Genomic DNA, 24,559 nt, shown 5'->3' on the forward strand with positions numbered 1-24,559 from the left:
CGTGGAATGTCTTCAGCTTCTTCATGTAGAAGAGGCGCTGGTTCCCCCGCTTCAGCAAGGCAGTGGCCTGCTCAGTCCAGTCCAACTTGTCATCCAGGATAGCACCCAGATACTTATACTGGGAGACAACGTCGACCACTTCTCCCTTGATGACAAGTGGACGCAGCTTCGGTGGATCTCTCCGGAAATCCACGACCATCTCCTTTGTCTTGCCGACATTCAGCTGCAGGAAGTTCTCGTCGCACCACCTCACCAGCCGTTCAACTGCGCTCCGGTAGGAGGTCTCATCAGTTGAGATGAAGCCAGTGAGGGAGGTGTCGTCAGAAAACTTGACCTGCATGGCGCTGGTAGAGGCACACCGACAGTCTGCCGTATAGATGGTGAACAGGGCAGGAGACATCACGCAGCCAGTGTTGGTCTGGAGGAACGTGGACCTGGTGGTGCCGATCCTTACGCACTGTGGGCGCCTGGTCAGGAAGCTGTGAACCCAGCGAGTGATGACAGGGTTCACCTCCATTCTCGTCAGCTTCTCCAGCATCAGATGAGGCTGGATCGTGTTGAAAGCTGACGAGAAGTCCAGGAAGAGCATGCGTGTGGTTTTCGGCCTCTCCAGGTGCTTCAAGGTTGAGTGCAGGATCGTCGTGATGGCGTCCTCTGTACTGCGGTTGGGGCGGTAAGCGAACTGCAAGGGATCTTGGTGGGGGCGTGTGGCCTCCAACAGACGCCGGAGGACCAGACGCTCGAAGCACTTAAAGGGGATGGGTGTTAGGGCCACGGGGCGATAGTCATTCATGACCAAGGGGGAGGGCTTCTTGGGGACGGGGACAATTTCGGATGTTTTCCAGGCGGGGGGGATGTGGCTGGAGTCCAGGGACTGCTGGAAGAGGGCAGTGAAGACAGGGGCCAGGGAGCTGTGACAGTGCTTCAGGACAGCACCACAGACACCATCCGGGCCGCAAGCGCTGCGCGGGTTCACACCCTTGAAGCAGGTGCTCACCTCCTCCACTGTCAGCACTTCCTGCCTGTCCTCATGTCTGTCGACCTCAGCCAGGGCTGCTGCCTGCTCAACGAAAAAATCGCGCTTGTCAAAGCGGGCATAGAACTGATTCAGCTCTTCAGCGAGGGCCTGAGGGTCATCTGTAGTGAAAGACTTCTTTCTAGGCTTGTAGTCTGTCATGGTTTGCAGGTTCTGCCACAGCTTCCTGGAATTACTGGACCTAAAGCTCTCTTCCACCTTCTTCTGAAACTTCCTCCTGTTCACCAAGAACACCTTCCGTCCTTCTTTCTGCAGTTGCTTCACCCGATCCTTGTCGCCGTCCTTGAACGCCTGCTGACGCTGCCAGAAAATGGCGGCAACCTCCCTCGTTACCCATGGCTTGCTGTTTGGGAACACCTTCACCTGCTTTGTGGGCACCAGCATTTCCACACAGAAGTCCATGTAGGCTGTGATGGTGTCGACCTTGCTCATCAAGCGAAGAGCATGTCTCCAGCAGGGTGTCCCAGTCCGTACAGTGGAAGCAGCCATCCAGGGTCTCGGCTGCCTCAGGGGTCATCATCCGGATCCTTCTGGTCACCGGTTTGCTGGTCTTCAGCCTCTGGCGGTACCGGGGAAGCAGGTGGACAACGTGTGCACAGAACGGCCCAGACTGGGAAGGGCCGTGCTTCTGTAGGCGCCGGGAATGTTCCCAAATCAGAGGTCCAACGTTGACTCCCCACAGGTCTTGCAGTCTACGTACTGTCGATAGTTGGGTAGATGTTTGTTGAGGCGACAGCTGTTGAAGTCACCCATAACAAGGCGAACAGACTCCGGGCATACACTCTCCTGCTTCTGTATCGCGCGTCTGATGATGTCTGCTGATACTTTTATGTCAGCTTTTGGCTGAACATAGACAGCAGTTACAAAGATCTGTCTAAATTCTCTAGGTAGGTAAAAAGGCCGAGCGGCCACAGACAACAGTTCAACGTTAGAACAACAATGCTGCTCCTTTACACTCACGTTACTGCACCAGCGTTCGTTCACGTAAACACACACACCTCCCCCAGTCTTCTTGTTCGTGGTTTCTTTCACTCTGTCAAACCTGACAAGACTGAAGCCGGGAAGATGAGGGTCCGTGTCCTTACCACTAAGCCACGTCTCAGTTAAAATAATCAAACAGGCTTCTCTAAAATGTCGAAGATATTTAACACTTGCTTGAAGCTCATCGACCTTGTTTCTCATTGACTGGGCGTTCAACATAATAACACTAGGCAGTGCTGGTTTAAAGCCTCTCCTCCTCGCTCTCTCCCTAACACCACTACGCCGACCGCGTTTAACATTATCGAACATTATCGATCTTTTCAGACCTTTTCGATACTGAATGTTAGATTTTTATTTTCATTTTGAATTTCTGTTTATTTATCTTTCTAAGCAAGCCGTTATTATGATTTATTGCAGTTTCACAGAGTTCAAAAATGCACTTGCTCGTGCTACAACAAATATTGAGCTTTAACATCTCAAAGCCCAGTTTGGAACTGAAAAGAGCACAGTTTATTGTGGCAACAAATATTGAGCTTTAACATCTCAAAGCCCAGTTTGGAACTGAAAAGAGCGCAGTTTATTGTGGCAACAAATATTGAGCTTTAACATCTCAAAGCCCAGTTTGGAACTGAAAAGAGCGCAGTTTATTGTGGCAACAAATATTGAGCTTTAACATCTCAAAGCCCAGTTTGGAACTGAAAAGAGCGCAGTTTATTGTGGCAACAAATATTGAGCTTTAACATCTCAAAGCCCAGTTTGGAACTGAAAAGAGCACAGTTTATTGTGGCAACAAATATTGAGCTTTAACATCTCAAAGCCCAGTTTGGAACTGAAAAGAGCGCAGTTTATTGTGGCAACAAATATTGAGCTTTAACATCTCAAAGCCCAGTTTGGAACTGAAAAGAGCGCAGTTTATTGTCGACAAAACATGTAACGAAGGGGAGTAACATATACTCGTTGTCATCGCATGTGCGTAGGCCTACTCATTCAGAACAAAACACAAACCATTTAAAATGTATTTTCAGACAGTTCAGTACTAAACAGTGCATGTGTGCTGTATAATACCAGATCTGACAACTGAAACGTCATTCATATCGGAAAAGGTAAGTCATTTCAAAGTTGAATCTATAGTAACATTGGTGGCCTTGAACATTTTCCATTGATCAAAAACAGTTATGCCTTTTATTTCTTCTTTTTTTTTTTTGCGTTGACTGAAACGGTGGGTAATACACACCAACATTAGATCTGAACTCGTCATCGAGTTGTCATTTAATTCACCTTCTCTCAATGAGAGGTTCATGCATAGCGTTCTGTTACATTCTCAGTCTCACTGTGGACAAAGAAGTCGACGTGTGTGTGTGTGTGTGTGTGTGTGTGTGTGTGTGTGTGTGTGTGTGTGTGTGTGTGTGTCTATATATATGTGCGTGTGTGTGTGTGTGTGTCTGTCTCTCTCTCTCTCTCTCTCTCTCTATATATATATATATATGTGTGTGTGTGTGTGTGTGTGTGTGTGTGTGTTGAGGTGACTGTCCACATGATGAACAAGAAAAGTCTCCTGAACTATGCAGTTCTGGTAGCAGTGGTGCTGGTTTTGGTTTGGATCATCTTCAACAGGAAGCTTACGGTTAGTACATGCGCGTGTGTGCATGTGTGCGCTGTCGTGCATGAGTGAGCGCACACGCTGTATGCAAGCTTTAGCGAGTCTCTGAGTGGAGGAGAATACTCTTTGTGGCGTGAAGGTAATCACAAGTAAAATGGATACCATCACTGAAGAAGAAGAGGGAGATTATGATGACAATAGCAGGAAGAGCACGTGGAGAAGGCAGATAAGGAGGAGAGGGGGTGGGGGGGGAGGAGGAGAAAGGGCAGAGAAGGAGGAGAGGGGGTGGGGGGGGGGAGGAGGAGAAAGGGCAGAGAAGGAGGAGAGGGGGTGGGGGGGGGGGAGGAGAAAGGGCAGAGAAGGAGGAGAGGGGGTGGGGGGGGGGGAGGAGGAGAAAGGGCAGATAAGGAAGAGAGGGGGGGGGGGGAGGAGGAGAAAGGGCAGAGAAGGAGGAGAGGGGAAGGGGGGGGAGGAGGAGAAAGGGGAGAGAAGGAGGAGAGGGGGTGGGGGGGCGGAGGAGAAAGGGCAGAGAAGGAGGAGAGGGGAGGGAGGGAGGAGGAGAAAGGGCAGATAAGGAGATCAGAAGACAAGGAGCAGAATGATGAAGACTCAATAAAACAAACCGAGTTGAAACACTTAATCAAACTGAACAGAAATACTATGACCCAAATTGTCTATGGAGAAACTGCTATTTATCCAATTAGTGTGTTAGTGAAAATGAGATTAGTTCGATTTTGGACCAGCTTAGTGATATCAAACACAGAAAAATATTCTGGGAAAATATATTTGATATTACTTGACTTATATCGAAATGGTATTTATTCTTCAAAATGGATGAGTTGTATCAGACAAATTTTAATAGAAGCAGGTTATGACTGTGTTTGGGATGCTCAATTCTTCTTGGAGACAGAATCTTTCTGCAAGAATGTCAACATTGCTTTGAGAGAGAGTTTCCAAAATCTGTGTGTGTACAAGTGTGCCTCTGTGTGTGTGTGTGTGTGTGTGTGTGTGTGTGTGTGTGTGTGTGTGTGTTATTTAGTTATTTATTTTTCTCAAGGCCTGACTAAGCGCGTTGGGTTACGCTGCTGGTCAGGCATCTGCTTGGCAGATGTGGTGTAGCGTATATGGATTTGTCCGAACGCAGTGACGCCTCCTTGAGCTACTAAAACTGAAATTGAAACTTATTTTTCTTTCTTTCTTTTACTTTTTTCTCCCCGCCTACCCCTCTCCCTCCTGTTAACTGATCGATTGATTCATTGAGTTATTCATTGCTTCATTCTTTCTTTCCTGTTTTAGGACTCTGTTGATAAAAAGTTGGAAGGACTGGTCAAGTCGCTCAAGGCTCTACCGAAAGGAGAAAGGGCTGTATGTATGAAATTTCAAAGAAAATATCAAACTTGTGTGCAAAAATACTACTGCTGCTGCTGCTGCTGCTAATACTGCTGCTGCTGCTGCTAATACTAATACTTATTTACATAGGTCCTTCACCCTCAAACGGAGCACAGGCCATCGAAGAAACCTACAACTGATAGTTAACCCTTTCAACCCTAGGGAGTTTACAACCTGAGCAGGCTTCTTTGCCATACTGACGAGGGAAAATGTCAGGACATGTGCAGACATCAACCTTCCCTCCCCCCCACCCCCCCCCCCCTTTTCTAAATTCACATGTATGGACACAGCCAGAAATACTGTAGAAGTTTGTTCCCTTTGCTTGCCCTTTATGGATATGTAGGACATGGAAACCATTGACTGAAACAAAGTTTATGGATATGTAGGACATGGAAACCATTGACTGAAACAAAGTTTATGGATATGTAGGACATGGGAACCATTGACTGAAACAAAGTTTATGGATATGTAGGACATGGGAACCATTGACTGAAACAAAGTTTATGGATATGTAGGACATGGGAACCATTGACTGAAACAAAGTTTATGGATATGTAGGACATGGAAACCATTGACTGAAACAAAGTTGGACGTTGAAGCATTGCCTGGGCACAGTGCTGAATGCGTTAAAACCCATCTTTTTCTTCTGGTCTTCATCGTTCATTGGTGAGAGAGTCACCAACTCATGACGTGTAGTTCAGGTGGTGAACTTGGCTGTAATGACCAGTGGCTGTGCGGACTGATAGGTTCTGTCAGTGAGTGCCCGCTGGGCTGATGCGCTCTCTGTCTCTCTCTCTGTGTCTCTGTCTCTATCTCTGTCTCTCTCTATACATCTCTCTCTATTCCTGTCTCTCTGTCTCTCTCTCTGTCTCCGTCTCTATCTGTGTCTATATATATCTCTGTCTCTATTTTTGTCTCTCTCTGTCTCTCTCTCTCTTTGACTGTCTCTGTCTCTCTCTATCTATCTGTGTGTGTGTGTGTGTGTGTGTGTGTCTCAATATATCTCTCTCTCCCTCTCTCTCTCCCTCCCTCCCTTTGTGTGAGTGCCATGAGCACCAACAACACATAACGTCAACATTGATCGACAGGAACAAGATGAGCAGAGTCTCCCGGATGATCATCCTGATATGGTGTTCTTGAGGAAATTTGGTCGGGTGAGTCCCCCTTCGCTCCACCTCCACCACCTCCCTTTCATTTCCTTTCTCAGCCTCTGCTCCCCACTCACCCACCCCCTCTCTCTTTCTCTTCCGTCTCTTTCTCTGTCTTCCCGACCCCCCCCCCCCCCCTTCCCCCGCCCCCAGTCATGAATTAGCTTTCATCTGGAATCAGATTTGGACACACAACAATTACTCTAATATAGATTTCTCTGTCATGTCCGTTAACGAAATTGCTTTCATCAACGTGACACAAACGGGTACCACATGTTCCGATAGCATCGATAGAAAATACCCAGACTCTCAGTTCCTGGTGTTACTGGATCCCTCACATTCGTTTGGAACTTGTGTGTTAGGAGTCAGAAATCAGATTCTGAAGACACTTAAAACTGCAAAACTTGTACCCATTATTAAGAATGATGATCACTCTCAATCTTAGTCTATGAAGTGATTTCTGTTTTATCAGATCGTTGAAATATCACGAAAATGAAAACATTGAATATTTTTGATGATTTAAGATAAAATCGTTTCTTTAAAAGTAAGTGTTTCGTATCTTTTCGGTTCATCTCTCTCTCTCTCTCTCTCTCTCTCTCTCTCTCACGCACAAACACACACACATTCTCTCTCTCACACACACACTCTCTCCCTTTCTCTCTCTCTGTCTCTGTCTCTCTCTCTCACCCACATACAAAGCAGGTGCTGACTTAATGCCTGATACATTCGGTTTTCACTTCCTTTGATTGTTGCTTCAGAGATTTATGTAGTTTATGTGATAAGCCATCGTTTCTTTTACATATTGTTGTTGGGTTTTCAGTGTTTGTGCAGGTGTGGTGAAAATTTCTGCTACCACTGTTCCACTGTTTCGATGGAAAGGGGAAATCTGTGCAAATATGGCTGTGCTGTACTGTACTGCACTGCACTGCACTGCACTGTACTGTACTGTACTGTACTGTACTGTACCACCTCATGTCGTATCGTGTTGATTCGTAATGCACCATTTAGTGTCGCATCAGTTTGTAGGTCGTTTGTTTTCTGCTATCTACTCTTTACTTTTATCAGATTTCACAGTTGGTCCTGACGCAGTCGTTGTATCGCCAACGTGAAGCATTGTCCTAAAAAAAAGCAAAAAAAAGCAAAAAAAAAAGCTGACAATGATAATCAAACCATTGATTATATATATATATATATATATATATATATATATATATATATATATATATATATATATATATATATATATATATGTAAGGGAAGGTGCGAGCGTTAAGTTTAGAAAAAGCTCTGTTGTTCAGAGTACATGTTTGAGCCTATAAATATCGCATGCACGTGCGCGCGAGCACACACACACACGCGCGCGCGCGCACGCACGCACACACAAAACAAAAAAAACAAACCAACAACAACGGCAACAACACAACAACAACAACAACACGAAAAAACCCCAAATTCTCACACGCACGTGCGCGCGGGAATCTTAAAGTCACGACAGTTGGTACAACAATTGTTGTTGTTGTTGTGAACCATGTCAGCCACTGTACAGAACCAGTCTGGTTTCCCCTTTCATTGTTTTCTTGCCTCCCCAACTTTTCCTCTTTTCCCATGAAACCCTGTCAGCTGAAGAACCTTCCAACTGAAGACGACATGAAGACGATGCCAGACAAAGAAGTAAACTACATAGTGCACAGGTAAACCTCCCTCAGCACACAGCAGACGTTTGTGCTGTGCTGTGCTGTGTTTTGTTGTATTGTAATGTGCTGTGCTGTGTTTTGTTGTGTTGTAATGTGCTGTGCTGTGTTTTGTTGTGCTGTGCTGTGTTTTGTTGTATTGTAATGTGCTGTGCTGTGTTTTGTTGTGCTGTGCTGTGTTTTATTGTGTTGTAATGTGCTGTGCTGTGTTTTGTTGTAATGTGCTGTGCTGTGTTTTGTTGTAATGTGCTGTGCTGTTTTGTTGTGCTGTGCTGTGTTTTATTGTGTTGTGCTGTGTTTTGTTGTGTTGTATTGTAATGTGCTGTGCTGTGTTTTGTTGTGCTGTGCTGTGTTTTGTTGTGTTGTATTGTAATGTGCTGTGCTGTGTTTTGTTGTGTTGTAATGTGCTGTGCTGTGTTTTGTTGTGTTGTAATGTGCTGTGCTGTGTTTTGTTGTATTGTAATGTGCTGTGCTGTGTTTTGTTGTGTTGTATTGTAATGTGCTGTGCTGTGTTGTGTTTTGTTGTGTTGTAATGTGCTGTGCTGTGTTTTGTTGTGCTATGTTTTGTTGTGTTGTAATGTGCTGTGCTGTGTTTTGTTGTGTTGTAATGTGCTGTGCTGTGTTTTGTTGTATTGTAATGTGCTGTGTTGTGTTTTGTTGTGTTGTAATGTGCTGTGCTATGTTTTGTTGTGTTGTAATGTGCTGTGCTATGTTTTGTTGTGCTGTGTTTTGTTGTGTTGTAATGTGCTGTGCTATGTTTTGTTGTATTGTAATGTGCTGTGCTGTGTTTTGTTGTGTTGTAATGTGCTGTGCTGTGTTTTGTTGTGCTGTAATGTGCTGTGCTGTGTTTTGTTGTATTGTAATGTGCTGTGCTGTGTTTTGTTGTGCTGTAATGTGCTGTGCTATGTTTTGTTGTATTGTAATGTGCTGTGCTGTGTTTTGTTGTATTGTAATGTGCTGTGCTGTGTTTTGTTGTGCTGTAATGTGCTGTGCTATGTTTTGTTGTGTTGTAATGTGCTGTGTTTTGTTGTGTTGTAATGTGCTGTGCTGTGTTTTGTTGTGTTGTAATGTGCTGTGCTGTGTTTTGTTGTGCTGTGTTTTGTTGTGTTGTAATGTGCTGTGCTGTGTTTTGTAGAGTTGTAGTGTGTGAGTAATAAGAGAGAGAGAGAGAGAGAGAGAGAGCATGCATTAATACTCGCGTTGATGTGTATATGTGCGTGTGTGCGCGAGTGTGTGTGTGTGTGTGTGTGTGTGTGTGTGTGTGTGTGTGTGATGGCATGTGTTTATGTGTGCGTAATTGAGTGTTTGTATGTGTGTGTGCGTGCGTATGCGCTGGTGTGTACTCAGCTACTTGGACAACACAGAAATGAGGTGCCAGCGGAATATACGTCTGGGCAAATCAGGGGACGGTGGCTATGAGACGTGTGACGACTACAGGTACCGCCCCATCAAGCCCTGTGTCGTCTATTCCTTTGGGTGAGGCCCTGGCAGACAGACACACAGATGGACACACACACAGTCAGATGGACAGTTGGACAGACAGCTGGGTGGGAGAATGGAAGACTAGCAGACATACAGAACTCTGTCTCGGTTCCCCATATGTTTTTGTGTCTCTCTGTTTCTCTGTCTCCTCTTTTTTTTTGTCTGTGTCTCTCTCTTCCTTTCAACCCCCCCCCCCTCTCTGTGTCTTGTTTCATCCACTCTTCCCCACCTCCCCCTCTCTCTCACTTTGTGTCATGTGGCTGAGACCATCCAGGCACTTAGGTCTGGAAAATCTGTATCCAGCAACAGAACATATATACATACATACAAACATGCATGTTTTTTTAAAAACAAATTTATTATTATTTTTTTGAATCCTTTTATTGAGTAAAGCCAAAGCCCCAGGTGTGTAACAGGTAATGGGCTCTCACACCAAACCATTCACTCAGGGCAGAAGGGGTCCACTCCAGTTTCAGTTTAAAAATTCACATTTATTCTGCAGCCTGATAACAAGAAACATCACAAAGGTAATTATTCAGTAATGAGCTAACTTTTTCATACAAACCTCCTCCAGCAAATCTAACCGTCTAGGAAAATTGAACTGAATAACCTACGAGAAATTAGATTTCTAACAGGAATAAAAGAAAGCGACAAAACAATACTTCCTGAAAGTTGGTTTGAGAAAACATAGCTTTGTTGTGGATTTGCACACTCTCACACTCCACTCTCTCTCTCTCTCTCTCTCTCTCTCTCTCTCTCTCTCTCTCTCTCTCTCTTATCATTTATCGCTCTATCAGTCTCTGAAGGATCTTTAGTGATCAAAACATACGGTGTTCTGAATGAAGGTTCCTTTCGAAGAACAGGGTTCTCAATGAAGGGCGTGTTTCTGACGATGGTTCGAGGTTAACGGAACCACACCGGTGAGCAGCGTAGTGAAGTGATGTTGGTGTCAGGTGTCAGACCACTGGAATCTCTGATGGCCGATGTCAGGTGTCAGACCACTGGAATCTCTGATGGCCGATGTCAGGTGTCAGACCACTGGAATCTCTGATGGCCGATGTCAGGTGTTCAGACCACTGGAATCTCTGATGGCCGATGTCAGGTGTTCAGACCACTGGAATCTCTGATGGCCGATGTCAGGTGTTCAGACCACTGGAATCTCTGATGGCCGATGTCAGGTGTTCAGACCACTGGAATCTCTGATGGCCGATGTCAGGTGTTCAGACCACTGGAATCTCTGATGGCCGATGTCAGGTGTTCAGACCACTGGAATCTCTGATGGCCGATGTCAGGTGTTCAGACCACTGGAATTTCTGATGGCCGATGTCAGGTGTTCAGACCACTGGAATCTCTGATGGCCGATGTCAGGTGTTCAGACCACTGGAATCTCTGATGGCCGATGTCAGGTGTTCAGACCACTGGAATCTCTGATGGCCGATGTCAGGTGTTCAGACCACTGGAATCTCTGATGGCCGATGTCAGGTGTTCAGACCACTGGAATCTCTGATGGCCGATGTCAGGTGTTCAGACCACTGGAATCTCTGATGGCCGATGTGCAGCTTGTTCCTCACCGTGCCGCACTGCACAGAGCTGTGTTCACGGCCGTCCTTTGCATTCATCGCATCTCGCAGGCGTTGGTTTGCACTGGATGGGCTTGGGAGTCCATGTCTGGGGCTGGACGGGTCTTGGTTAGAGTCCATGTCTGGGGCTGGACGGGTATTGGTTAGAGTCCATGTCTGGGGCTGGACGGGTCTTGGTTAGAGTCCATGTCTGGGGCTGGACGGGTCTTGGTTAGAGTCCATGTCTGGGGCTGGACGGGTATTGGTTAGAGTCCATGTCTGGGGCTGGACGGGTATTGGTTAGAGTCCATGTCTGGGGCTGGACGGGTCTTGGTTAGAGTCCATGTCTGGCACTGGACGGGTCTTGGTAGAGTCCATGTCTGGGGCTGGACGGGTCTTGGTTAGAGTCCATGTCTGGGGCTGGATGGGTCTTGGTTAGAGTCCATGTCTGGTACTGGATGGGTCTTGGTGAGAGTCCATGTCTGGGGCTGGATGGGTCTTGGTTAGAGTCCATGTCTGGTACTGGATGGGTCTTGGTTAGAGTCCATGTCTGGTACTGGATGGGTCTTGGTTAGAGTCCATGTCTGGTACTGGATGGGTCTTGGTTAGAGTCCATGTCTGGGGCTGGATGGGTCTTGGTGAGAGTCCATGTCTGGGGCTGGACGGGTCTTGGTTAGAGTCCATGTCTGGGGCTGGTACGGTTAGGTGAGGATGAAGACATGAGTTTAGGAGTCCGAAACACTTCCGATTTTTTTAAAGTCTTTATTGTCCAAGTGTTGAAGTCTGTAAAACATTTATTACCTTGCTTTGAAATATATGCTACGTTGTTTTTTTAAATTCATTTATTTGTATTTATTTTTAAACAAATAGTTAAGAGTGGTAACTCTCTACATTCACAAGGTGCACAACTTCAAGTCGGTGCTGCTTATACCACCGATTCAGCTAGCACAGGTAAACAACAGGTACATTGGAACAAACGCAGACACTTCCTCAAAAAACAAAAGGAAGCGCCAAGCTTGTCCTTACACCAGTCATTTAACAGTAATATGGTCGTTGATTTGTCTTTTTTCATATCCTTCGGAGGCCACGTGCAAAAGTGCTGGGGAACTCCTGGCAACCAGTGATGTTTGGAGGTACCATAGGATGTTTTGGCTGATCATGGACTCTGTCCTAAAACAGCTGTTGCATTGTAGATGAGTCCATTCAGTTGACAATAAGGGGCAGCAGGTTGGTACAAGAAACAACATGCAAACATGCGTGTCATGGCTGAACGTCGCAAAGTAAATGAAAATGTAAACGTTCTGGAAAATGCAACAGAATTACACGTACTTCTGGTTTGTGTTCCAGATGAAATAGATTTCCTTGTTTTTTTCACCGCTCTGAAGGAACAAGTGTGTAACAACTCCACTATTCATACACTCTCATCACAGAGAGAGAGAGAGAGAGAGAGGCCGTTACCGTGAGTTCTTGTGTTAGTCATTCACTCATCCATCACACATATATTCATTCATCCATTCATTGATTCCTTCGTGTTTCAGCATCAGGAATGATTTTTCCTTTGACGACGACATAGCCAAACTGTACGGGTGCAAGGTGTATTCCTTCGACCCTAGGTAAGCCTTCCTCGCCTGCCAGCTGGTCAGCGGGTGTTGGGGGATGTGACAGGGTCAGGGCTACCAGCTGGTCAGCGGGTGTTTGGGGATGTAACAGGGTCAGGGCTACCTGCTGGTCAGCGGGTGTTTGGGGATGTAACAGGGTCAGGGCTACCAGCTGGTCAGCGGGTGTTGGGGGATGTGACAGGGTCAGGGCTACCTGCTGGTCAGCGGGTGTTTGGGGATGTAACAGGGTCAGGGCTACCTGCTGGTCAGCGGGTGTTGGGGGATGTGACAGGGTCAGGGCTACCAGCTGGTCAGCGGGTGTTGGGGGATGTGACAGGGTCAGGGCTACCAGCTGGTCAGCGGGTGTTGGGGGATGTGACAGGGTCAGGGCTACCTGCTGCTCTGCGGGGTTAAGGATGGAGGGAGGTGCCTCTCCCCTACACCCCCCCCCTCCCCCCCCACCTTTCCAAAGATTTCTACATAATGTGCTGATCTGTTGAATCTTTATAGTGCTCTCTGTGAGAACTGTACACACATAGAAGATTTGTAAGTTAAACATAACGTTAATCAGCATCAGCGTCCCTTGGTTTCACGAAAACCAACGTACCCAGCATGTAAACATTTCGGGGGGGTGGGGGGTGGGGGGGGTGGGAACACAACAGAATGTGATTGCACGAATGGTGAGGGTTAAACACGGCCTGTAAAAGCCTGCCCACAGATGATAACTGACTGTCAGTCCACAAAGACAGAGAAGGAGTACCCACAGATGATAACTGACTGTCAGCCCACACAGACAGAGAAGGAGTACCCACAGATGATAACTGACTGTCAGCCCACACAGACAGAGAAGGAGTACCCACAGATGATAACTGACTGTCAGCCCACAGACAGAGAGGTAGGAGTACCCACAGATGATAACTGACTGTCAGCCCACAGAGACAGAGAAGGAGTACCCACAGATGATAACTGACTGTCAGCCCACAGAGACAGAAGAAGGAGTACCCACAGATGATAACTGACTGTCAGCCCACAGAGACAGAGAAGGAGTACCCACAGATGATAACTGACTGTCAGCCCACAGAGACACAGAAGGAGTACCCACAGATGATAACTGACTGTCAGCCCACAGAGACAGAGAAGTAGGAGTACCCACAGATGATAACTGACTGTCAGCCCACAGACACAGAAGAAGGAGTACCCACAGATGATAACTGACTGTCAGCCCACAGAGACAGAGAAGAAGGAGTACCCACAGATGATAACTGACTGTCAGCCCACAGAGACAGAGAAGGAGTACCCACAGATGATAACTGACTGTCAGCCCACAGAGACAGAGAAGGAGTACCCACAGATGATAACTGACTGTCAGCCCACAGAGACAGAGAAGGAGTACCCACAGATGATAACTGACTGTCAGCCCACAGACACAGAAGGAGTACCCACAGATGATAACTGACTGTCAGCCCACAGAGACACAGAAGTAGGAGTTGTACAACCCGCCTCGTTCTGCCCTCCGCTTGTCTCGTGGTGTGGTGTGGTGTGGTGTGGTGTGGTGTGGTGTGATGTGTAGTGTGGTGTGGTGTGATGTGGTGTAATGTGTGGTGTGGTGTAGTGCAATGTGGTGTGATGTAGCGCAGTGTAATGTGATGTGTGGTATAGTGTAGTGCAGTGTGATGTGATGTGGTGTAGTGCAGTGTGGTGTGGTGTGGAGTGGTGTAGTGCAGTGTGGTGTGATGTGGTGTAGTGCAGTGTGGTGTGATGTGGTGTAGTGCAGTGTGGTGTGATGTGATTTGGTGTGGTGTAGTGTGGTGTGGTGTGATGTGGTGTGGTGTAGTGTGGTGTGATGTGGTGCAGTGTGGTGTGATGTGGTGTGGTGTAGTGTAGTGTGATGTGGTGTGGTGTAGTGCAGTGTGGTGTGATGTGATATGGTGTGGTGTAGTGTGGTGTGATGTGGTGTGGTGTAGTGCAGTGTGGTGTGATGTGGTGTGGTGTAGTGCAGTGTGGTGTGATGTGGTGTAGTGTGATGTGGTGTAGTGCAGTGTGGTGTGGTGTGATGTGGTGTAGTGCAGTTTGATGTGGTGTAGTGTGGTGTGGTGTAGTGCAGTGTGGTGTGATGTAGTGCAGTGTGGTATGATGTGGTGTGGTGTGATGTGGTGTAGTGCAGTGTGGTGTGATGTGGTGTAGTGCAGTGTGGTGTGGTGTAGTGCAGTGTGGTGTGATGTAGTGCAGTGTGGTGTGATGTGGTGTGGTGTAGTGCAGTGTGGTGTGATGTGGTGTAGTGCAGTGTGGTGTGATGTGGTGTAGTGTGGTGTGATGTGGTGTGATGTGGTGTGGTGTGATGTGATGTGGTGTAGTGCAGTGTGGTGTGATGTGGTGTAGTGCAGTGTGGTGTGGTGTAGTGCAGTGTGGTGTGATGTGGTGTGGTGTGATGTGATGTGGTGTAGTGCAGTGTGGTGTGGTGTAGTGCAGTGTGGTGTGATGTGTGTAGTGCAGTGTGGTGTGGTGTAGTGCAGTGTGGTGTGGTGTAGTGCAGTGTGGTGTGGTGTGATGTGGTGTAGTGCAGTGTGGTGTGGTGTAGTGCAGTGTGATGTGGTGTGGTGTAGTGCAGTGTGGTGTGGTGTGATGTGGTGTAGTGCAGTGTGGTGTGGTGTAGTGCAGTGTGGTGTGATGTGGTGTAGTGTGATGTGATGTGGTGTAGTGTGATGTGATGTGGTGTAGTGCAGTGTGGTGTGGTGTAGTGTGATGTGGTGTAGTGTGATGTGATGTGGTGTAGTGCAGTGTGGTGTAGTGCAGTGTGGTGTGGTGTGGTGTGGTGTGATGTGGTGTAGTGCAGTGTGGTGTGGTGTGATGTGGTGTAGTGTAGTGCAGTGTGGTGTGGTGTAGTGCAGTGTGGTGTGATGTGGTGTAGTGTGATGTGGTGTAGTGTGATGTGGTGTAGTGCAGTGTGATGTGGTGTGGTGTAGTGCAGTGTGGTGTGATGTGGTGTAGTGCAGTGTGGTGTGATGTGGTGTAGTGCAGTGTGATGTGGTGTAGTGCAGTGTGGTGTGATGTGGTGAGTTGGGTGGTGATGCACTGTACAGTGTAATATGGTCTGGTGCGTGTGGTGTGTAGTATGGGGTGATGTGGTGTGGAGTGGTGTGTTGTGTAGTGTGGTGTGGGCGGTGTGATATAGCATGGTGAGGTGTGGTATGGTGTGATGAAGTGTGGTGTGGAGTGGTGTGTTGTGTAGTGTGGTGTGGGCGGTGTGATATAGCATGGTGAGGTGTGGTATGGTGTGATGAAGTGATGTGGTGTGGAGTTGTGTGTTGTGTAGTGTGGTGTGGGCGGTGTGATATAGCATGGTGAGGTGTGGTATGGTGTGATGAAGTGTGGTGTGGAGTGGTGTGTTGTGTAGTGTGGTGTGGGCGGTGTGATATAGCATGGTGAGGTGTGGCATGGTGTGATGAAGTGTGGTGTGGAGTGGTGTGTTGTGTAGTGTGGTGTGGGCGGTGTGATATAGCATGGTGAGGTGTGGCATGGTGTGATGAAGTGTGGTGTGGAGTGGTGTGTTGTGTAGTGTGGTGTGGGCGGTGTGATATAGCATGGTGAGGTGTGGTATGGTGTGATGAAGTGTGGTGTGGAGTGGTGTGTTGTGTAGTGTGGTGTGGGCGGTGTGATATAGCATGGTGAGGTGTGGTATGGTGTGATGAAGTGTGGTGTGGAGTGGTGTGTTGTGTAGTGTGGTGTGGGCGGTGTGATATAGCATGGTGAGGTGTGGTATGGTGTAATGAAGTGATATGGTGTGGAGTGGAGTGTTGTGTAGTGTGGTGTGGGCGGTGTGATATAGCATGGTGAGGTGTGGTATGGTGTAATGAAGTGATGTGGTGTGGAGTGGTGTGTTGTGTAGTGTGGTGTGGGCGGTGTGATATAGCATGGTGAGGTGTGGCATGGTGTGATGAAGTGTGGTGTGGAGTGGAGTGTTGTGTAGTGTGGTGTGGGCGGTGTGATATAGCATGGTGAGGTGTGGTATGGTGTGATGAAGTGATGTGGTGTGGAGTGGTGTGTTGTGTAGTGTGGTGTGGGCGGTGTGATATAGCATGGTGAGGTGTGGTATGGTGTGATGAAGTGTGGTGTGGAGTGGTGTGTTGTGTAGTGTGGTGTGGGCGGTGTGATATAGCATGGTGAGGTGTGGTATGGTGTGATGAAGTGTGGTGTGGAGTGCAGTGTTCCGATGTGATGTGTGTTCAGGTGTGGCATGGTGTGGTGTATCGTGCTGTGGTGTGGTCAGTGTGGTGTATCGTGCTGTGGTCAGTGGTGTATCGTGCTGTGGTCAGTGTGGTGTATCGTGCTGTGGTGTGGTCAGTGTGGTGTATCGTGCTGTGGTCAGTGTGGTGTATCGTGCTGTGGTGTGGTCAGTGTGGTGTATCATGCTGTGGTCAGTGTGGTGTATCGTGCTGTGGTGTGGTCAGTGTGGTGTATCGTGCTGTGGTGTGGTCAGTGTGGTGTATCGTGCTATGGTCAGTGTGGTGTATCGTGCTATGGTCAGTGTGTTGTATCGTGCTATGGTCAGTGTGGTGTATCGTGCTGTGCTGTGGTCAGTGTGGTGTATCGTGCTATGGTCAGTGTGTTGTATCGTGCTATGGTCAGTGTGGTGTATCGTGCTGTGCTGTGGTCAGTGTGGTGTATCGTGCTATGGTCAGTGTGTTGTATCGTGCTATGGTCAGTGTGGTGTATCGTGGTGTGCTGTGGTCAGTGTGGTGTATCGTGGTGTGCTGTGGTCAGTGTGGTGTATCGTGCTGTGGTCAGTGTGGTGTATCGTGCTGTGGTCAGTGTGGTGTATCGTGCTGTGGTGTGGTCAGTGTGGTGTATCGTGCTGTGGTCAGTGTGGTGTATCGTGCTGTGGTCAGTGTGGTGTATCGTGCTGTGCTGTGGTCAGTGTGGTGTATCGTGCTATGGTCAGTGTGGTGTATCGTGCTGTGCTGTGGTCAGTGTGGTGTATCGTGCTATGGTCAGTGTGGTGTATCGTGCTGTGGTCAGTGTGGTGTGTCGTGTTGTGCTGTGGTCAGTGTGGTGTATCGTGCTATGGTCAGTGTGGTGTATCGTGCTGTGCTGTGGTCAGTGTGGTGCTATGGTCAGTGTGGTGTATCGTGCTGTGGTCAGTGTGGTGTATCGTGCTGTGGTGTGGTCAGTGTGGTGCTATGGTCAGTGTGGTGTATCGTGCTGTGGTCAGTGTGGTGTATCGTGCTGTGGTGTGGTCAGTGTGGTGCTGTGGTCAGTGTGGTGCTATAGTCAGTGTGGTGTATCGTGCTGTGGTCAGTGTGGTGGTGTGGTCAGTGTGGTGTATCGTGCTGTGGTCAGTGTGGTGTATCGTGCTATGGTTAGTGTGGTGAATCGTGCTATGGTCAGTGTGGTGTATCGTGCTATGGTCAGTGTGTTGAAAGGAGAGTATATAATCATGAGGAAAATGATAATACTGTCGAAAAAAACAATGATGTCGACGTCGACGATGAGGACTACGACGACCAAGACGACAGCGACGAGAACAATAGCGACGATGATGATAACGAGAACTTGTCCTTACAGCATGAATGCGAACACTCACAGAAGGTCTGACAACGCGTGGTACTACAAGATCGGCATCGGAGGTTCCAAGCAGCAGATCCCGGACAAGACAGGGACAAGGGCGCAGTGGGACATCAAAACCCTGTCCGAAATCAAGACCATGCTACACCATGACAACGTGAGTGTCTGTGTCACACAGCTACATCATGACAACGTGAGTGTCTGTGTCACACAGCTACATCATGACAACGTGAGTGTCTGTGTCACACAGCTACATCATGACAACGTGAGTGTCTGTGTCACACAGCTACATCATGACAACGTGAGTGTCTGTGTCACACAGCTACATCATGACAACGTGAGTGTCTGTGTCACACAGCAGTCTCTCTTTGCTGGACGAAGGTGGCAGAATGGTTAAGACGCTCAGCTGCCAATACAGAGAGTCCGTGAGGGTGTTGGTTCGAATCCCGCTCTCGCCCTTTCTCCCAAGTTTGACAGGAAAACCAAACCGAGCGTCTAGTCTTTCGGATGAGACGATAAACCGAGGTCCCGTGTGCAGCACGCACTTGGCGCACTGAAAAAGAACCCATGGCAACGAGAGTTTTGTCCTCTGTCTTCTGGCATAGTTATGTAAAATTCCACTCCAATAGGCACACACACATTTAAGCATGCACCCAAGGCCTGACAAGCGCGTTGGGTTATGGTGCTGGTCAGGCATCTGCCTAGCAGATGTGGTGTAGCGCATATGCGTTTGTCCGAACGCAGTGACGCCTCCTTGAGAAACTGAAACTGAAACTGGCTCTTCCTCTCCAGTGAGGTATCGTCCCCAACATTTTCCTGTCACGGAATCCGGACAGTTCCGTCCACTCTGGTGTGACCGAGAAGCCAGCAGTCCGCACTGGACCATAGCAAGGCTGCAACACAGCATCCAGCAAAGCATCAGAGGAGTCACGTCACATAAAAACCTTGGTGTGACTTGCAAGAGAGAGAGAGAGAGAATTGGGGACACGTACAGACAATACAGAACCCTTGGTGTAACTTGGAAGAGAGAGAGAGAGAGAATTGGGGACACGTACAGACAATACAGAACCCTTGGTGTAACTTGGAAGAGAGAGAGAGAGAGAGAGAGAGAGAGAGAATTGGGGACACGTACAGACAATACAGAATATAAACTCAGGCTGTGCGTCCGGCTTGGGCCATTCTGTCACATTTCAAATCAGAGAAGTGAAGAGAAAAATAAATGGAAGGGAACTGTATTTCTATATAAAATGATGGCGAAAGTACGTATTAAAAAAAAAAGCAAAAAAAAAAAAAAAAAAAAAAGCAGTTACAGCTAAAATGTGTCAGATAGGGAATTTACATCACGATGGTGCTCAATGTTTTGAGTCTGCAAAGAGAGAAAAATAGAGAACTCATAGAATGAAACTGGTTGAACGGACCAGGAAGGTCATTTTTCACATCTTGACAACCGTCAAAGATTTTTGTCACCAGATTTCAGATGAGGAATTGGACGTGTTGAGCGGTCATAGTGTTTCTTCCGTCTTTGACAAGTTGTTGTTTCCGGCCAGTCATTTTCTGGGTTCAGACGTTGCTTTCAGCGGCTGTTATGTTTCTCATAGAACAGAACGAAGCTGACAGCCCTTCAGAAATTTAGCAGGAAATGCCAGACGGCCCTTCCTCTGATTGCCGGCGACTTGATCCCAAATGTCCCGGTCCTTTCCCGATCAGGGAAGTCACTACAGATAAAAGACTACACATGGTGATCTGTGTCGTCAGGTGTTACACTGACGGAACCCACCAGGGCCAATTTTGGAAGATGATTATCCGAGAAGAATCAACTTAATGAGTGAGCAGTGTGTGTGCAGAGTTCCCAATGTTTTGTGTTGCTTTTTCAACTGAGTGTTGCCATAAAACTAACAACTGAGTGTTGCCATAAAACTAACAACTGAGTGTTGCCATAAAACTAACACCAGTCGTTGTGGCCCGGAGCCAGCAGCTGCCAGTCGTCACCATCCACATCTGGCATCTCCTGCTAAATTTCTGACGGCCCGTCAGCTTCGTTCTGTTCTGCCATCAACAGAAGAGCGACAGAACCAGTGTCGGTTGAACCTGAAAAAGCTATAGGCCAACAACAACAACAACAACACACACACACACACACACACACACACACACACACACACAAACGAAATACTACAATCGCTCAACACGTCCAACACCAGCACTGAAATCTGGTGACAAAGTCTTTGTACAGTTGGCAAGAGGTGAAAAATGACACTCGGCATCTGTCACCGAACCAAAAAATTGATAATGTAAAACATAGTCTAAGTTCCATGGCCAAAAGATGTTTTCAGTATTTCAAAGAGCATCACAAGAAGCAATAATGAACATAAACCAAACTAATATTACAGAAGAGGACATTTCACAGGACAGATACCATTGCTGGTCCGTCAGCACAACGGGGACCATCTTAGTCATCCTGGGGCTGGGGTGTTGGGGTTGGTGTGTGGCAAACGGCTGGTCAAGCCAGTCTGCGTCCTGAAGGTTCTCTGGCAGTGTGGACAGGGGATGGTGTCCTGAAGGTTCTCTGGCAGTGTGGACAGGGGATGGTGGCGGCAGTTGGGGTTCCAATGCTCCAGCTTTCCAATGCAGTACGATACCAATACAACACGACATGACACGTTACATGTCATGACACAATGGAGCACAGTACAACATGATACGTTACATGTCATGACACATTGAAGCACAGTACAACATGATACATTACATGTCATGACACAATGGAGAACAATACAACACGATACATTACATGTCATGACACAATGGAGCACAATACAACACGATACATTACATGTCATGACACATTGAAGTACAGTACAACATGATAAGTTACATGTCATGACACATTGAAGCACAGTACAACATGATACGTTACATGTCATGACACATTGGAGCACAATACAACATGATACGTTACATGTCATGACACATTGAAGCACAGTACAACATGATACGTCACATGTCATGACACAATGGAGCACAATACAACATGATACGTTACATGTCATGACACAATGGAGCACAATACAACATGATACGTTACATGTCATGACACATTGGAGCACAGTACAACATGATACGTTACATGTCATGACACATTGAAGCACAGTACAACATGATACGTTACATGTCATGACACAATGGAGCACAACACGACATGATACGTTACATGTCATGACACAATGGAGCACAGTACAACATGATACGTTACATGTCATGACACAATGGAGCACAGTACAACATGATACGTTACATGTCATGACACAATGGAGCACAGTACAACATGATACGTTACATGTCATGACACATTGGAGCACAGTACAACATGATACGTTACATGTCATGACACATTGGAGCACAGTACAACATGATACGTTACATGTCATGACACAATGGAGCACAGTACAACATGATACGTTACATGTCATGACACATTGAAGCACAGTACAACATGATACGTTACATGTCATGACACATTGGAGCACAGTACAACATGATACGTTACATGTCATGACACATTGAAGCACAGTACAACATGATACGTTACATGTCATGACACATTGGAGCACAGTACAACATGATACGTTACATGTCATGACACAATGGAGCACAGTACAACATGATACGTTACATGTCATGACACAATGGAGCACAGTACAACATGATACGTTACATGTCATGACACAATGGAGCACAGTACAACATGATACGTTACATGTCATGACACATTGAAGCACAGTACAACATGATACGTTACATGTCATGACACATTGAAGCACAGTACAACATGATACGTTACATGTCATGACACATTGGAGCACAATACAACATGATACGTTACATGTCATGACACATTGGAGCACAATACAACATGATACGTTACATGTCATGACACATTGGAGCACAATACAACATGATACGTTACATGTCATGACACAATGGAGCACAGTACAACATGACACGTTACATGTCATGACACATTGGAGCACAGTACAACATGATACGTTACATGTCATGACACATTGAAGCACAGTACAACATGATACGTTACATGTCATGACACATTGGAGCACAGTACAACATGATAAGTTACATGTCATGACACATTGGAGCACAGTACAACATGATACGTTACATGTCATGACACATTGGAGCACAGTACAACATGATACGTTACATGTCATGACACATTGAAGCACAGTACAACATGATACGTTACATGTCATGACACATTGGAGCACAGTACAACATGATACGTTACATGTCATGACACATTGGAGCACAGTACAACATGATACGTTACATGTCATGACACATTGAAGCACAGTACAACATGATAAGTTACATGTCATGACACATTGAAGCACAGTACAACATGATACGTTACATGTCATGACACATTGGAGCACAATACAACATGATACGTTACATGTCATGACACATTGGAGCACAGTACAACATGATACGTTACATGTCATGACACAATGGAGCACAGTACAACATGATACGTTACATGTCATGACACATTGGAGCACAGTACAACATGATACGTTACATGTCATGACACATTGAAGCACAGTACAACATGATACGTTACATGTCATGACACAATGAAGCACAGTACAACATGATACGTTACATGTCATGACACATTGAAACACAGTACAACATGATACGTTACATGTCATGACACATTGAAGCACAGTACAACATGATACGTTACATGTCATGACACAATGGAGCACAGTACAACATGATACGTTACATGTCATGACACATTGAAGCACAGTACAACATGATACGTTACATGTCATGACACATTGAAGCACAGTACAACATGATAAGTTACATGTCATGACACATTGGAGCACAGTACAACATGATACGTTACATGTCATGACACATTGGAGCACAGTACAACATGATACGTTACATGTCATGACACAATGGAGCACAGTACAACATGATACGTTACATGTCATGACACATTGAAGCACAGTACAACATGATACGTTACATGTCATGACACATTGAAGCACAGTACAACATGATACGTTACATGTCATGACACATTGAAGCACAGTACAACATGATACGTTACATGTCATGACATTGAAGCACAGTACAACATGATACGTTACATGTCATGACACATTGAAGCACAGTACAACATGATACGTTACATGTCATGACACAATGAAGCACAGTACAACATGATACGTTACATGTCATGACACATTGAAGCACAGTACAACATGATACAATATACACATTATTTGTTAGTTGTATTATGCAACAAACGTTTTACAACCCTGTTCATAATGACAACTGTTCGTGGTGTTCACCATGGAATTTTCTTTCTTTCTTCATTTCTTTTTCTCTGTTTTTCGGTTTCCAAACAGGTAACGCTTGATGTACTCAAAATCGACGTGGAAGCATCCGAATGGCCCGCCCTTGAAGATGCGATCGCTACAGGGGAAATCAACAGGGTGCGGCAACTCTTGATCGAAGTCCACTTCTACCAACGTGAGTTCCGAAAGGGACTAACAATTTTTCAGAAAATGGAAGCTGCGGGTTTCCGTCGTTTCCGTACTCACCTGCACCCTGGTACAGGGCGTTACAGGAACTCTGACGTCTTCCCGGTGGAGAGAAGGTGCTGTTACGAACTGGGTTTTGTCAATGAAAATCTGGCCAGAGATTCCGCATGAAGAAGGACGTAAAGCAAAACCTGACCTGTTAAAAAACCACAACTCTCAACAATAATGATAGGCCAGATGATCATGTTAATGTTACGTCCTGAAACCTATACATTACAATACCTGTTCACATAACATTATCATTATTGAGTTACCAGCACCAACAACAGTTTTTGACAGTTTTACCCTGCTGTAGGTTGGTGAAGGGCTGATAGTCTACACAGAAAAAAACTCTCACATAAATTATAACGCAAGCATAACCTCACGCGCGTACGTGCACACACACATGACGCACGCATATTGTATCAAGTGCACAAGTGCACACTTACACATACATACACATGTTATAGTGTGCCTGCAGTGTCACCCCCCACCACCCACACTCTGCCCCCTCCCCCCCTCCCCCTTTTTTTGTTGTTGAGAAATCAGTGGATGCGTGAAGTTTCTGCAAATGAGCAGGATAGTCTCAGCATCCTTGGAAGGCTCTTTCCCACTTTTTTTTGTTTGTTTGTTTGTTTGTTCTCTCTCTCTTTTTTTTTTTTTTTTTTTTTTTGTTCTCTCTCTCTCTCTTTTTTTTCTTTTCTTTTTTTTTGTTCTCTCGAATTTTTGCTATCAACAGAGTCATGTTGATTTTTTTTTCTCTTTTCATGATCTGGGATATCCATTTTCGTTGTACCAAACAACGCTACTTTTTCATTCACAGGGATCAGTGTATTGTAACGGGAGAGAATGAACTGTTTCACATGTTTCCAAAAGTCAGATAGTTTGGGGCAAG

At 46.4% G+C, this 24,559-nt stretch overlaps 1 protein-coding gene across 1 annotated transcript in view; it reads left to right on the forward strand.

Annotated features, from left to right (window-relative positions):
- LOC143290773 (putative methyltransferase-like protein 24) overlaps window positions 1-24,284 on the forward strand; it is a 33,586-nt gene extending 9,302 nt beyond the window's left edge. The window contains exons 2-9 of the mRNA XM_076600286.1: window positions 3,540-3,641; window positions 4,914-4,982; window positions 6,095-6,160; window positions 7,775-7,845; window positions 9,193-9,321; window positions 12,425-12,499; window positions 18,047-18,203; window positions 23,491-24,284. Coding sequence (XP_076456401.1) covers window positions 3,552-3,641; window positions 4,914-4,982; window positions 6,095-6,160; window positions 7,775-7,845; window positions 9,193-9,321; window positions 12,425-12,499; window positions 18,047-18,203; window positions 23,491-23,796 — 963 coding nt within the window. The 5' untranslated portion in view covers window positions 3,540-3,551 and the 3' untranslated portion in view covers window positions 23,797-24,284. The remainder of the gene's footprint in view (window positions 1-3,539; window positions 3,642-4,913; window positions 4,983-6,094; window positions 6,161-7,774; window positions 7,846-9,192; window positions 9,322-12,424; window positions 12,500-18,046; window positions 18,204-23,490) is intronic.
- The last annotated feature ends 275 nt before the right edge of the window (window positions 24,285-24,559 follow it).

The sequence above is a fragment of the Babylonia areolata genome, chromosome 16, assembly GCF_041734735.1.
Source record: "Babylonia areolata isolate BAREFJ2019XMU chromosome 16, ASM4173473v1, whole genome shotgun sequence".
NCBI classification, from domain to species: domain Eukaryota; kingdom Metazoa; phylum Mollusca; class Gastropoda; order Neogastropoda; family Buccinidae; genus Babylonia; species Babylonia areolata.